At 36.8% G+C, this 17,097-nt stretch overlaps 1 protein-coding gene across 1 annotated transcript in view; it reads right to left on the reverse strand.

The window, feature by feature from the left end:
• Positions 1-2,230: 2,230 nt before the first annotated feature.
• RFX3 (regulatory factor X3) overlaps positions 2,231-17,097 on the reverse strand; it is a 147,071-nt gene continuing 132,204 nt past the window's right edge. The window contains exons 15-16 of the mRNA XM_015566895.1: positions 8,909-8,951; positions 2,231-5,148 (exon numbers count right to left, since the gene is read on the reverse strand). Coding sequence (XP_015422381.1) covers positions 4,910-5,148; positions 8,909-8,951 — 282 coding nt within the window. The 3' untranslated portion in view covers positions 2,231-4,909. The remainder of the gene's footprint in view (positions 5,149-8,908; positions 8,952-17,097) is intronic.

Consider the following 17,097-nt stretch of genomic DNA (forward strand, 5'->3'; position numbering starts at 1 on the left):
GGTCTGACATGGGTCCACGGGCCCATGTGTGGTCGTCCTTTTCTAGAGTCATGCTGTGATACTAGAAAAGTTGATTTTTTTTTTTTTTGTAAACAGTACACTTACTTAGATGGCAGTGAATATTTGGGAATAAATATATCAAGCCCTCTTGAAGAAAATTAAGAGTCGTATATAAAATGCAAGTGTTCGGCGTAAAAACACTTTCTCTTCCTACCCTCCCCTTTAAAAAAACCAGCATAATTAGACATTTGGATATAGAGTATATTTTACCGGTCTAAGTCTAAATAAAGGATCTGAAAGGCTTTTGTCCCCCATTGTATATCTTACAATGCTCAAAGGGTTAATACAAGGCATTACATCAAAGGGGTTTCTAACACTAGAACTAAGCACTGAATTAATGCTTCTATTCCAGTTATTTTTTTTAGATAATCAAACTTGCAGAAATACTAGGGTCCCATTAATTGATTTGTTCTAACCATATATATGGAGGTTGATCTGATCTAGTGACAAGCCCAATTTTCACTGCATGTCAACCTCTTTCCCCCATGTCCTGTGTGATTCATACAAATCACAGGGTTTGATTTTGATTTTTTGGTGGTGGTTACTGTCTCACCAAGAATTTGGGGGAAGGGAGGTCATCATAAAGGTCAATTTGTTTTATATAACCACTGCCTCAAATTGTACACAAAGGTGACTTGCCAAAGTTTTTTTACTTTCTACTTCTGTCCACACAGGGAGGACCAGCATCACAGTGACACACATCTTTTTTTCTTTTACACAAACGTTTCAAGCACAGCATTATTTTAGACATCTCAAATATATCATCTGAAGGATTTTTTAAACTTTGAAAATGCATCACATTTAGCACTTCTAGAAAGTGCATTCATGTAAAAAGGTTCATGATTACAGTAATGAAACCGTGTTCATTCCTGAACGATTTTGACAGCATTCTACAAGAACATGTTCATTTTCACTCGTCTACTACACATCAAAGGCAGTCAACGTTGCACACTACTAATTTTAGTTATGCAGTGTTAAAACCATTTTCTAAAATTTATTTTTGTTTTTAAAGTACACCATCTAAAGAGAGGTGCATGAACCGTGCTATACAGTACAAGAAAAAGCACAAAAAGGAAAGCAGATTTCTGAAAAGGCAGCAAGACTTATACAGTCAGTCTAAACATAGTTTGGATGAAAATCCTGAAAAAGTGACCAGCCACTTAATATCCAAAAATTGTTTTTAAACTGGGTCCAAGTGGACAGTTCACCCATTTCAGCCTCTTGTTCATGGGCTGTAGGAATGTAACTATTTTGGAGATGTATACTAATACACGAAGATCAGACTATACTATTGATACTTGATCCTATTACATGGAAATACTTTTTCTGAAACTTAAAAATAGCCAACATACCTTCTTCACATTTTTCCTCAATGAAAGTTTATCACTTGGTCTATATAGATATTTTCCAGGACTAGGGTTTGATTATAATGCCATGAAACATTAAGTTCTTAAAATTTGTCCTGGTCACTTGTTAATAAACCTATTGTATTAGCGTCTAATGTTATTTTAAAAAGTCAGTTTCAATGACTGAAAAATGGAAATAAAATGTTTAATAAATGCAATAAATGTGGTTGCTCCAATTTGCTCAAAGGTATAAATTATGATGTTTTTGTTTTGTAAAACATTTCACAATTCAAGTTCAAAATTGTTAAGATTTTTGTTTGTGATTGTATATGTGTGTATGTGTCTTACTGTGGATTTCAAATAACAGGAAGTAGCATAGATCATAGATATTTGTCTATGGGTCAGAACTATCTATACTTGTCACAAAGAATTTATGTTCCTAACTGTATTCATAAAGGAGATCAGAATATTTTTAGTGAGTCAAGTTGAAATATAATAATATTAATTCCTAATCTGTCTAAATTTAGAACCATGAACAATTAGAAGAAATGTTGAACCTTGGAGGATCCCCAGTCTCTAATTTTCATTAATCTAAATACAGTGGGGCCTTGACTTACGAGTGTCCCGACTAACGAGTTTTTCGAGATACGAGCTGTCTCTCGGCCCATTTTTTGCTTTGAGTTGAGAGCTAAAGTTCGGGTTACGAGCCAGCTTCAGATATCCCACCGCTAGCTGGCGCAGCAAACGTCACAGTGAATGCCACAACATCAGCCCAGCATCACGTGTCATTGTAATGGTGAAAATTGATTTGACACACAAGTAATTTGAGTTACGAGCTCTGTTACGGAATGAATTAAACTCATAAGTCAAGGCCCCACTGTATGCCCATTATTATCAGATTCCTCTAACAAAACAAATATATCCAACACTAAATTAAAGGAAACAATTATAATAAATACATTTAAAATTGTTAAATAAGCAAGATGATACCGGTAAATACATTTGGTCCAATACAAATATAGCATACTTCTGGGTGTGGTAGAAAGGGTTAGGAAAGTGAAAAATCAAGAAAGGAGGGTCAAAACAAAGAGTGTGGGGGTTTTTTCCTTTTCAGTTTTTTTGATTTAAATGTACCTGTCCATGTTTCCTAATGCACAATGAAGTAGATACATGGTATTTGCAGCTTAAGGGGTCTTGCTTGCTGGTTTGCCTTTGTGTGTGTGTGTGTGTGTGTCTGTGTGTGAGATGGTACAAATTCATTGCCTTTTGGGAGGAAAAGGGAGGTAATAATTTAAATGATATTTAGATAAAGGCGATAAGCCAGCAAAAGACTTTTGAATATACTAGTATGAGCTGTATAATACAAAATTTGAATCAATTAAAAAAATTACATCTAATGCATTTAATGTTTACTGAAGAAACCTGTTGACCTCAGTTATCTGAGTAGTCTAAGGCAATCAAGCAACAACAGTTGAAATAGACTGCGTATTACCCAATAAGCCATTTGGTAGTTTTAACTTTACAGATTGGCTCACCCTCTTCTTTACACCCCCCACCCTCACCCCAATAAAACTGGAAAGATAAACATCTTGAATTTCATATAGGTCTCATTAATAGTCTGTAAATAATTTTGTGCTTTCCCTTTTTTTGGCTTTATGTACTTATTTTTGCTTATTAGCTTTTTAAGAACGAATTAAATGAATAGATGTGCCTGTTTTTTGTTGTTGTTAATAATTTGAGTGCTTAAAAGAATGTTGGCTCTTCATGTAAATGAACATGGGGATGGTGTATCCACTCCTGGATCTCACCTTCTGCTGTGGTAGCTGACTCCGCCCATGGGCACTCGTGTGTGCATGTGGACACAGACACCAAGACACACAGACAAACACGGAGACTGAAAAGATGCACTTCGATAAGTACCTACTTATTTTAACTTTCTTAAATTATAAGTAGATAAGAATGGTCTAACATATATATGTTTTATGTAACAAGTTGGTGATTAAAACTAGCCTGCTACTCCATACCCTTAAGCAATCTAACTTATAATCAAGTATTATTCAGCTCTAAGAACAAAAAATAGGTTCGTGGTCACTCAAAGAGGGAAACTGATTTTTTTGTCTTTTTTTTTTTTGCTTTGTTTGCCCTAAATTTCCTTTGAAGAACATGTAACCTGTCCTTACTTCGGGATTCTGACAATGACAGGCACAGCTTGTCAAATGGACTGAAGAGGAATTTACAGGAACAAAATAAGCCTTACTAAACCTTAGCTTCAGTTCTGTTTTAAGGCACCATGTTTTAGCCGAGGTACGATGATCCCTGATGTACATTCTTCAGCGGCACTGGTCCATCAAGCCACCTATCCAAATCCTACAGAATCGGAGATAAGCAACAGTATGGTGTGCCAGTTACACTGCCTTCAGGTTCTGTTTAAAATTTAAATCCACATACTTTAGAAACCAGGAAATATTTTTGAACGAAAGAACGATATGCAGGTTGCTACATTCCTTGCATTCTATAAATTTTCTCTTATAATAGCAGCATATTGAACTACTATTAGGAAAAAGACCTGGAATAAAAGAAAATCATCCAAATGGAATGGTTTCCTGTATGTCCAGCTCAGCATAAGTAGCATGTACACTTAAAAAAAAAAAGTCAAGTCATTTTCAGCTTCAGTCTCTAACTATAACAGCCCCACTCAACAGCAGAACGCATCTGTGCAGTGGTCCCAAATACAGAATCAGTAGTCATTAAACAGAGGAATTGGTATGCAAATAACAGTTAAAATTCAATGTTTAACGGAAGCTTGCATTAACATGATTTAATCATTATGTACACAAATTATGTACATATTAGCATAATCTCTGGCAATTCTGTCATTTACTCTGAACTGATAAATGCACAGCTCAATTTTTCTTCAGAGAAATATAGATGACCTGCCCAACCCTCTAGCACTATCATTAAAATGCTCTGTATTCTTTCTCCATACTCCAAAATGCTATCAAAATAGTGTCTTGTGGTTCGGCCCAATGAAAAGCACCTTTCAAAAGCAAATTTGATGCATCTGCTGCCAAATGGGCATGCCTCCAGTGTAAATAAAAAATGCATTTCTTTTGATATTTCACAGAAGTGCATCTAATTAAAAACTCACACATGAAATCATACACCAAGACTAACAATCAACAATAAAATATTTTCAGCTACAAAAATGTAAATTACTTTTAATTATAAGAAAAACAATATTAAGTGTTGTAAAAATCCTTCTTGACACCCAAAACTAAGGAAAAAACCCTCTTATCATTAAGAGGCAAATAATTTGTTTACGTTTAAAAAAAAAGAGAGACCTGGCAAAATACATACACCCATTCCATTTCACAACTCCAAAAAGGTAATGTTCAGCACAGAGAGAATTTGACAACAGTCGACCTTCAGGCTTATTAATTTCTCAACTTAAGCCCAATATCAACAGGGTTAATGTTAGCTGGAAAAATACGCTTTAATATTCTTTAGACCGCAGTGTAAGTATTGCCTGTCGCGCTGCACTGTCTGATAGTCTGAGTACTGGTGACGATGTGCTCGCTGTGGATGGGATTCAGGAGGCTGGGCTGCACGCTGCTCTCGAGAACAGGCTGCAGACAACCCACCGGGAACGCCGGGGTCAGCTCCGTTTTCTCTCGCTTGGCTTGAGGTTCTGAAGAGTCATCTAGTTCTTCATCCATTTCACTTTCCACTTCACTGCCTTCATCTGCACAAACAAATAATGCCACGACTATTACCAAAAGACATACTGGAAAATGGCAATCAACTTGTGCTTCGAAACACGTTAATATGGAGCATTAGGAAAGCAACTTCTCAGCTCTTCTCAGGGGACAAAGCTTATAGGTTTTCCTCTCCGTGGATTTCACTTGCATCAAAAATCAGTTAATGCATCCATAATTCTTTCAAACATGATAAAGGTAATTTATTTGGGGTTAGTTTGTGATTAATACTTTTAATAACTCCAAAACTTAAAAAGACCTTTGGAATTTCCTAACGTCTTTGTATTAAATAGTTTGGCATAAGTTGTGTCTTCATGAAGTAGTCACTTTAATACACTGTTGGCATTTGGGGAATGTATTGAGGTGAAAAATGCTAACTAAAAAAAGAAGAAGTGAGGGAGAAAAACTTCAGTCTCCTCCAAAAATCTATACTTAGATGTAAATTTTACGTGTTGATATTAGTGTAGGTGAGATTGGTGATGACATATATCACGTACAAGCATGGGTTGCTGTAAAGACTTATGGTGAGCACAAATAGTATAGATGACAATATTAAATAGGCTCTTAATTCTTATTGCCAAAAATTATAAAGACTAAGGCAGTAGTATCAAATTAACAATGCACAATGGATTTCCATTCCTGGCAACACTGATATTCACTGTTAATACTAGTATTCATTTCTGGAAATTAAATGTATTAGTCACTGGTCTCTCCAAATTTTAATATACTTTATATGAACTAAAATATCATTAGAATGGAATACCATTTAATGTTTTCCAGCAGCACAGTTAAAATTCAAAAGTAGAGAGAGAAAATGCTCACACAGCTTTATTGCTGTGAGAGATTCCCTTCCGAGGAGTATAGAGAATGCCTCTTTAGGAGTGACCACTTTTAAACAGCGGGGAATATAATTTTTGCCTTAAAAATCTTTTTAGTTCACCTTCGACATCTTTTACTGTTTACCAAAGAAAATGAAAGCATAATCACATAAAATATCTCATCGATAATTAAAATATACCTACACCTGTTATATTTTTGACTTCTAGTGACTTGTAGAAACTGAGCCAAATCTTCATGTTATTCTCTTCTGTCATGTACAAGTAGCTCTTTGGTCAGATTAAGTTGAACTCTTTCTAAGATTGAGTCTAGTATTACCACTTGGGGTACACCTACCACATCAATCCCTGCGAATGCAGCTCTCAACATAAATCGGCCCTGAATGTTCCTCTCTTGTTATCAATGGGGCAAAGATGGTTCCAGAGAGAACTGAGTGGGAGTCGCAGGACCTCCACGTGTCGTGGTGCAGTGCACAGCTGCCAGGAGCAGCATCTCCTGAGAAGCGGTGTATGTAATGAAAAAGGCTGAGTTTGGATGTACTGACAGGAATGACGTCTATAATGCATCCTTAAACCGTAAACACAGAAGAACTTGTGTGGCAAGAGGCCTCTTGGCCCATCTATTTTATACGGTTACCTTTTTGCTTTGGAAAATGGACTTGATGATAACAGATGTTAGAACAAGCACATGTGAAGGGCTGGTTGGCTGCGTGGAGGATAAATTTGGTAGACATCTGCTTTATCAAGAGGGTATAATCAAAACACGTGTATGATACTTCACATTTTGTTGATGCAGTTGTTTATATATAAACAAAAGAAGAAGGAAACTCACAAAATTCTTAATGGCAGTAGTCTCTTAGGGTTGTGACTTTGAAATTTCACTCTCAATAGTTTCTAATTCTTTGTATTACTTGAAATTTTTATACAAAGCTAATACTACTTTCATTATCAGGAAAAACATTAAATATCTCATTTTGTGGAAAGAGCCAACAAAAAGTCCTGAAGTTTTCACATTCAAACCTTAGGCTCTGGTTATGCCACAGTTCAGCTATATCTCAAGAAGCATCATGTCTGAGGGTGAAGGGGACCAGCAGAGCCATTCCGAGAATGTGAGGTAAAGTTGCATTGCTTCTCAGATACCTCTCTACCTTCTTTCCTGAGAAATAGTGTCAAAATTATAATAGCAAAAAAATAAACAAACCCCAGCACTGAAAGGAAAATAAAAACTTCCAGCAGGTAGGCAGGTGAAGAGGGAATGAGCAAAGCCCTTTTCTCTACCCGTTTTGGGCAGAAATGGACAGGACTGTAGGTGGTGGACAGGACAAACTCCAGTGCTCCAGGCCACTTTTGTGCAGGTCACTAGGGGTGACAGGGATCATTTGGATAGGCTACAAAGCAAGCCTTTTCTCCAGTCCCTAAGTGCAAGTCCACAGACATTTTATGCATCAATAGATTCCAAGACATCTTCTAGAAACCTACTATCGATTATGGACATTTGGTACAGAAAAATTAACATCAGGTGCTACTGGAGTGGACTGAAGACTTGGTTTAGCACTTTACAAAGAAGAATGGCTGCCATTCAGTGTTTAGCCAAGTAGCCATACTCCTACTGCACCTGTGGGCACGCAGGGATGAAACCTCAAATTTTTTGTTACACGGCTTCGGTGTCAGTGTGCTATCAGGATGGCTGTATGCTGGGCATGGGCTTCAACTGGCACCATTCTGGCTCTTCAATTACAAATGAGTATCATCTCATAATTCATTTATCTTTCTGAGGGTTATTTGGTTAATCCTATAGAGTATATAGGTAGAGCAACAATATTTTGGGGCTATCATTTTCTACTTCTGCTTTGCTACTATGTATGTTCCTCTAACAGGAATTAATGTGCCCACAATTGCCTGACAGGAGTTCAACATGGGAGTGACATGGATTCAAAGGTGACCTTCCCTGGCACACTAATGTTTTCCACTGCCAAGGAGGGTCAGAAGCTGGACAATGAGTACCCAAGGACCGGCTGCTCCAGAAAACAGCACTGCACTCATGTGCAGATTCCCCAAGTCCTGCCTCTTGCCTTGGTTTCCCCACTGGTTCTGGCTGTGCTTGGAAGGGCTAGTTGTGTTATTCTCACCTGTCTTTGTGCATTTTGTCCCTGACTCCAGAAGTCAATTCTTTAAAACCTCAAGCTATCTTCACTTCTGGGTTTTTTTGAAGAAAGGTCTACATTTTCTACTGTGCTTATTTGTTAGAAATTTTATATTTTTATAAAAACTGGGCTGGTTTTCTAAAGGATTTCTTCTGCTGTTGTGTGCTCTATTCCAACCTTTTCCCCACCCCCCACCCCTAATCCATAGTCCTTTCACTCTGTGGTTTTGTAGAGCAAGAGTTTCTTCAGGACTATATGTCCTATTGTCATATTAGAGTAGTGATGCTGGTATTATAATTTAAAGAGAATGTGTGTTATCCTTTCCATCTACACCACAATTGATCTTGCTTCTCCAGTAAACATCACGGCTCTTTCTGAGTTCCTACCTGGCGATAGGTAGGCTGAGGAATCTTTTCCCTTGCCTGATAGGCCTTGAATACAGATATTTAGAGCAACTTTTATGCCTTTTCTCTAGGACTCTGTAGATGGTCAGAAATAATGAACTTATAACGAACTTCAGGCAAAAAGCCAAAATGAGCTTGTAACTCTGTTTAAATTTATTTCTTGTACTTAAGGCACCTCCCATAAAGAAAGCACAAAAATGGAGAAATAATGAAGAATTCCGAAGACATCACAGCCATACTCACCTAGGACTGTATGCTGTTTCCACAGAGTTAGAGTGCCAGACAAATACGCTACATTTTCCTCTGTGAGAATTTCCCAGTCAAATAAAGTCTTTAAAAATGTACATTATTTTAAATTCTTACCTTTATCCAGATTTCCAGGAGACACAGCATTTAAATCGCCAAACTGCAAAACAGGCATTTGTGCAACAATTACTACCAGGCCGAATAAAAGAATATTCTCAGTCTGCGGTAAAAACAGCACACTGTGACTTTTTAAAACTATAAACTAGTGACCGTTTTGCTCTCTAACTACACAGGTCATGCAATTTTTCAATCAAACTTGTCGAATTTGAACAGTTTAAATTGTGTCACAATTTAGCTGTCTTAGTCTCCCTGCAAAAGGCTACCAATTTTCTCTGCCTTCCACACTCCATTTTACTTTTATTATTTCAACGCAGCAGCAGGAAATAGGGGCCTGACAGCCTGGATGAGTGTGGACGTGGTGGAATCAATGTGGAAAAGCCCCGATGAAGCAGCGCACCCTCCAGGTCCACGCCCAGTCCACGTCCACGAGTCCACCTGGAGTTGACATGAGAAAAACATGGCCCAGCTGCTTGGTTGAATTCTGTTTTTCAAGCTTTTATTAGTTGAAATGAAAAACATAATAGGAGCTCCAAAGTTGAGAGTATTTACTTTTATAGAAAGGCTTTTCTTTTCGTAAGTTGCGGTTCTTATTTAGTAAGATAATAGGGTTCCACTTTTAACAAAGAAAGGCATCTGACTGTTCCAAATGCCAACCACACAGAGTTTAAAATAATATGGAACAAGGTCTAACCTTCAGCTTAGGCTTTATTTTCTATCTCCATTCACGAGTTTGATGATAATTTTACAATGGGAAAATACATTCTGAGAGTCTCAGGGTGGACAAAGATGAACATAATATACTAAATAAAAAATTGAAGAGCAAACTAAACAAAGCTAATCAGAAAATGGTAACGTAAAACCTAAATTCATCCATTTTTTAAATGGAAAACATTATATTTTTTTTAAAGCTGAAGATTCAGAGTAAGTCATTATTAGAAATTCAGATTTCTCAACAGACTCAGATAGGGTGAGACAGAAAATCTACTTACATTCGGAAGTTTGCTTATAAAGAGTTCCATGATAGAAGTATTTTTTTCATCTACAAGGTATGTCTATAAAGTAATAAAACTGATCTTATTTTGCAAACATACACATTTTTTTAACCTAAACATGTACTGTTCTTATAGTAGCTACCTTGGGAGTTTATACATTTATTCCAAGGTCCAAAGTTCTGGAATTTCTCTTTGACACTTTCAAGAGTTAGTTTATGTATTATTCAAGAAAGTCCATCTTATTATTTTTACATTCAGTTGTAACTCCAAACAGGCCTCCAAATTTCATTCACTGCAGTTGGTGCTGGGATGATTTCTGACTACTCACTGAGATCAAATTCATCTGTCACAATCTACGATCTATTCAGAATAATGTCATTTTAGTCTTCATTATTTCTTAGCATAGTCTTTATTATTTCTTAACACTATTATGTTATAGCAGTGTTACTGGAACAGTGTAGCCTTCGAGGTGACTGATTTGAAGGGGACAAGGGCCTCTCTGATACTTGGCTCCTAGTATGTTTGTTAGGAAGACTGTCCCATTCATTACTTTATAGGTACATCCCACAGGGCAACAAGCATAAAGCCATAAACACTGAACTGTTGTTCTAAAGTCAGTCCTGATCACTTGTCTCAGAACCTTATATTAATCAAAATAAAACATTCAGAGTGAAAGTTACATAAAATTTCTTGAATTAAAGTATACAATACAAGCAACAACAAAAATCAATGAGACTATATTTTTGGTATTATTTAAAAATTTTAGAGCTATAAACAGAGAATGCCTAAAACTAAGGGATCGTTTATAAGTTATATCTAATTGATGTAATATAAGATTTTTATTTCATTGAAATAAATACTTTAACGCTTAAGATGCAATCCTGGAAAAAAGTTGGCAGTGATGATTCTAAAGCCAGGGGTGGGGAACATCCAACCCACAGGCGTCATAAGGTCTGCAAAATCCTTTGGTCTGGCCCTGCCCAGGCATTCGGGGTGAGTTAATTAAATGTTTGACCAAATACAGCAGGCTCATTTTTAAGCTGATCATTCTGTATGGCCTGAGAAGGATGTTATAAATATCCAAATGGGCCTTGTCAGAAAATAGGTTCCCCAACCCTATTCTAAACATACCTCTATACCTATGAAAAGTGAATATTCCATTTGTTTTTGATAAATCTCAAAGCTTTTGAGACTAAATTATTATTGCCATTAATGAACAATAATACTATATAATGTGAAAACAAAACTCTGAACATAGTTAAAAAATTGCTTTAAAAGAAACACTGTTTTTAGTTGCTGCTTAACTGAAACTATGACAACTTCCTCAATACAAAGATTTTTCCATAGAAAACTTCTGCTTAATCTAAATGGATATATCTGATTATTCAGAATGCTAAAAATAAAAGCCCAAACAACTGAAATCTTATGGATTGTTATCACACTAAATGCTGTGTGCTGTGCCATACACTGTGTGCTGGACACTATAAAAAAGTCTTAGGGCCGAAACCGGTTTGGCTCAGTGGATAGAGCGTCAGCCTGCGGACTGAAAGGTCCCAGGTTCGATTCCGATCAAGGGCATGTACCTGGGTTGCGGGCACATCCCCAGTGGGAGTTGTGCAGGAGGCAACTGATCGATGTTTCTCTCTCATCGATGTTTCTAACTCTCTCTCTCTCCCTTCCTCTCTGTAAAAAATCAATAAAATATATTAAAAAAAAAGTCTTAGGGACACTGTCAGTATCTCTAGGATCAATGACAAAATTCCACCTGCACAGCAAATAGAGTAGATTTAAAGTTAAAATACCTTGTGAATGAGGAGTAAGATTTTGTTATTCTATATAGCTGAAGATAAAGGTTTTTCATGCATTTTACATGTGAGAAAAGAATATACATGTAATTAAGAAAAAAACCCTTTAATCCTATAGGTAGACTGAGTAAGATGAAGAGAATCAGTCATTCACTCATTATTCAATAAATATTTATTTAGAACTTACTATGTGCTAGGCACTGTGCCAGCCAGTTGCTTATATTATGAAGGATAGGTAGTTTTGCCATAAGTGAGGCACCTTGGAAACCTTCAAGAAGGTTTTAGAATTACAGGGTCATTAGAAAGAGAACTCAGTTGCAGGGAGTTTTAGAGCAGAAGGAAGTATAGGAATGGTGATAGGGAGGACTGAGAGTAGCCTGAGCTAGGAAGTGTCACAGACAGGGAACAGTGACAAGTCCCAAGGTTAAGCTAGCACAAACCAGAAACAGAAGAGGAGGAAGATATGAATGATTTGGATGAAAAAATGGAGGTTCATAAGAAAGTACAGAGCCGAAACCGGTTTGGCTCAGTGGATAGAGCGTCGGCCTGCGGACTGAAAGGTCCCAGGTTCGATTCCGGTCAAGGGCATGTACTTTGGTTGCGGGCACATCCCCAGTGGGGAGTGTGCAGGAGGCAGCTGGTTGATGTTTCTCTCTCATCGATGTTTCTGACTCTATCTCTCTCCTTTCCTCTCTGTAAAAAAACAATAAAATATATTTAAAAAAAAAGAAAATACAGAGATCACTGTACAGTTATAGCTCCAGAAATAGGACAATCTAAAATCTGTTGTTGTCTTCTAACTTCCCTACTGCAAGGGGACCAGTGGGGGTTACTACTCATGGAGGTAACATCCTACAGCTGATAACGCACTTTCATGGGTCAGTACACGGCAAGCTTCCTCTCATATATTATGACCTCGAGTGTCACTTTCTCAAAGTCACTTCCTCAGAGGCTTTTCCTGACAGCCCTAAGTATCACCGTTGCTGTCATTCTCCATCACTTTCCTCAAAGCACCTACCACAAGGTGTAACCCTGATTTTGCTTCTTCACCTACTAACTGTGTTCCCAATCCCAATGCACAAGGGTAGGGACCTTATTTGTCCTCTTCATAAATATATCTCAGAATCTGATAAACAGCTCCTGACAGATATTAAAGGCTGAATAAATACCAAATGAATGACTTTGCCTCCTCATTTCATACTTACATAAAAGCTTATAAATTTGGCAAGGTAGAGAACTTAGTTTCATCTTACAGCTACTGAAAATAATTAATTGATTTGTCTAAAATTATGTAGGAAATACAGTGGTGTTAGATTAGAGACCAGACATTGTGATCCTCATTTTAGAAATTAGAGAGGGGGAGGGATGGAGGGAGACAGAGAAGGAGGGAAAGAAGGAGAGAGGTAGGAGGGAAGAAGAAAGGGAGGGAGAGAGGATGGGAGGGAGGGAGGGAGGAAGATAATGAATGTATGTTCTAAAGAATATAAATTAAGGAATTTTAAATGTGCTCTGGAGTTAGAAAGCATATGGCCTTTGATGTATGTAGGAATTAAAATTCTACATAGAAAAAATAGGGAATGTCAAAAAAGTCAAAATAGAATGGAATATTTCATTTTGAAAGCCCCCATGTTATGGCTTTACAGTTGAATGAAACTCTAGGCCTTTATAAATAGTATCTGCCCATTGAGTTTTGAAGACAAAAGCTGAGTAGGGCTACAAGCAGTTCTGCCTGAGAATGAAAATGGCCCTTAGGCTCTGACTTAACGTTGTTGACACTATAAACTCAATCTAGGGCTGAAGGGTTATGTGTACTGACCAAGGCATAGATAGGCTGTGTGTGTGTGTGTGTGTGTGTGTGTGTGTGTGAATGGAAATAACACACAACTAGAAACAGCTGATGAGCTCAGATGAATGCAAACCCTGGCGTCACCAACTGCTGCTCTCTGCTCTTCTGAGAAGAGAGTGAAGGAATAAGGCTCTTTAAAACTTTCCCTAGAGCCACAAGAAAGGTTGTTTACATGCAGATTTTGAACATCTTGGCCCGATTCTAATCTCTGAACATTCTTCGCTTAGATTGAATTTTGTCATGTTCTGAATTTTACAAGTCCATGTAGCTGCACATTCTCTTATAATTTCAGTTCTATTAACCAAGGTTAGTAAAACTGATGGCAAAAGGATTAGGTGGCAGCAACTATTTTGGATGTTTTTTGATGGTGGAGAGAAACATCTTGAAATTTCAATTGTAAGGGATTTCAGAGCATTATTATTTTCTTTAAGTATCTTCCAAATGAGAACCAAATTAATCAAAGTGTTTTATATTTAGCTTCAGTACAGTGTTTCACAACTGAGGAAAAATAGTTACAGACTTTAAAATGATTTCCAATTTTATAAAATTTTCAAGGAATGCTAATGTTGCATTTGGTAAAATCTTATGTTCCTTGGTTATTTTTTCCCCCTGTAAGTGGTCTTTTCTATGTATTTCCAAACAATTTTACTGAAGACTTCTCAGATGGCTACAATTTCTGCCAGCGTGCTTCACACCAAAGCAAATTCTGCCCTACAGTCGCCGTTGGCCATTCTGTACACAGGTAGCATATTTTTATGATTCTAACTGTTGAGGCTTTTTTGCACTCCTCTGCCCCGAGAACACAGTAATGAATGCAATTATGTACCTTTATATAATTTCAAGTGAAGTAAGAATACAGGCTCAGTTGCTTTTGAGGAGAAAAGTAGAATTAGGAGGAGCCAGAGAATTTTAAATTTAAACTCAGCCTTCCAAGTTGTTATCAAGATACATTTATCAACCTAGGTGGACAGAATAGTTTTTACTTATAATTGTTCCATAACTTTAAAAATATTTAGACATAAGGGAGCCGTAGGCCCTGCAAATATCAGGGTTGGGCCTGCCAGTATATCCTTTATGGAAATAAAACTGGTTGGAATTAAAAAACTTTGGTGCTCCATAAAGCCACTGTCAACAGGAAACCATGGCATTAGTTTAATACAATACACAGGTACTCCTTAATTTTGATTATATCACCTCTATTTTTTGGAAATGACTAACTGAAGAGACAATAGGGCTTGGGGTGTGAAAATGTGTTCTCTTTATAACAAGAAAACCTTTACAACTAGCATATTCTGAATGTCTACTAACAAAACGTGGAAAGGAGGAGGTGGTAGGACTATCACAATGCACCCTGCAATGCAGAGAAAAGAAGCCTGGAAGAAAATAATGAAAGCTTACATGGTAGGCATCTGGTTTGTGTATGATTGTGAGTGTGGGTGCTTTGTAGGGAGCTGTGCTGTATGAATAAATTAGTCCCTATTCTGAATCTGTCTCCAATTTATATGGTGAAAAATTAAAATGTAGATTGAGGCCATTTGACTATCTGTAGTGAGAAAGTCCTACTTTCTCGAGTTAGTTCCACCACTTGTTAGTTCTAATTTTGGGCAACTTTCCACCTATGTTCATCATGGGTGAAATGGGGACCCTAACACATCTCTTGTAAGGTTATGGTGAATATTAAATGAGAATGTAAAACACCTAGCACAAGGCCAGTCCTCAATTAAAAATATTAATAATAAGTCATATTATAAATAATAATGTAATTTTTGATAGTGTGCATTACATTTTTCCAGCTACTACTATTCCAAGATAGTTTCTTTTCCTGCAAATGATTTTTAACTTGCACTATGATTCAAGCCTTTTAAAATAGTCTGTACAAGTCTCCTATTCCACAGGTACATTATCTGTGTATTTCCTGGTTGCACTGAATGTTCACTGAAGTTAATTTTTATTAGTTTTCATTGGTTTTACTTTAAGCATTCACCCTCATTTACCATGATTTTACTTTTATCAAATTGGACTTTTTCCACTTAAATTTTACCCTAAAGCTTGCCTGTTGAATTACTATTGCACTTTTCTAGTTTTTAGGTTTTGAAGACCCGCCCCCCCACCCCCTATTCTACTTTGAGTACATCAATTTGGATGAACCCCAAACATTTTTCTTTTCTTTTTTTTTGGTTTTGTTAATCTTCACCTGAGAATATTTTCCCATTGATTTTTAGAGAGAGTGGAGTAGAGGGGAAGAGACAAAGATAGAGAACCATTGATGTGAGAGAGACATATTGACTGGGGCCTCCTGTACATGCCTCAACCTGGGCTGGGGATTGAGCTTGCATGCTCTTGATACATGCCCTTGACCGGAATCGAACCTGGGAACCTTCGATCCAAGGACCAATGCTCGACCCACTGAGCCAAACTGGCTAGGGAGACATTTTTCTTTTGATGGTAAATCCTTAAGGGATTTTTTCCTTAAAAAATATTACTAAAATATTATCTTTTCATATTTATGTTAAAAATTAAGTCATGTTTTGGGTTCCAATTTTATTTCAAAAAGTTGGTTATATAGTAGGCTTAGAAATAATATTATATACATATAAATTATGACAATTTAATTACAATAGATTAACTATGAAAATGTTAGAAAATCCTTTTATGAGCATCACAATTTATAGATTCCATAAATATATTAATGGACTATGTATGTTTTAAAAAGTAAAGCAGCGCTAAGTCCTGGGGTTCAACGTAAGTATGCATGATTTGCCCAAGATTATACCACTATAAATTAAGTAAAATTTAGTTATTCTGACTCAAAGTCCTACATTATTTCCAGGCATTAAATCTTTAATCACACAAATTATACAAAGAACCATGCAATTTCTATTGTGTAGTTCTAGAATAAAAGTAGAAATCAGAAAGAATAGTTCTAAGGGAGCCTGGGGGAACTGGGCCTCCCTAAAACTGATTTTTAAGATATGAAGTAAGAAAACCTGAATAGGCCAATAACTATGGAGGAAATTGAAGCAGTAATCAAAAAATTTCCAACAAACAAAAGCCCTGGACTAGATGGCTTCATAGGGGAGTTTTATCAAACATTCAAAGAAGAAATAAAACCTATCTTCCTCCGACTATTCCAAAAAATTCAAGAGGAAAGAACACTTCCAAGCTCTTTCTACAAAGCCAGCATTACCCTAATCCCAAAACCTTATCTTTATCTAGACACTACAAAGAAAGAGAATTATAGGGCAATATCTCCGATGAACACAGATGCTAAAAGTCAAAGAAGATAAAACCTATCTTCCTCAGACTATTCCAAAAAATTCAAGAGGAAAGAACACTTCCAAGCTCTTTCTACAAAGCCAGCATTACCCTAATCCCAAAACCTTATCTTTATCTAGACACTACACAGAAAGAGAAAATTAGGGCAATATCTCCGATGAACACAGATGCTAAAATCCTCAACAAAATCCTAGCAAATCAGATCCAGCATTACATTAGAAAGATCATACACCATGACCAAGTGGGAATTATTCCAGGGATGCAAGG

Source organism: Myotis davidii, unplaced genomic scaffold (assembly GCF_000327345.1).
Source record: "Myotis davidii unplaced genomic scaffold, ASM32734v1 scaffold83, whole genome shotgun sequence".
Taxonomy (NCBI): Eukaryota; Metazoa; Chordata; class Mammalia; order Chiroptera; family Vespertilionidae; genus Myotis; species Myotis davidii.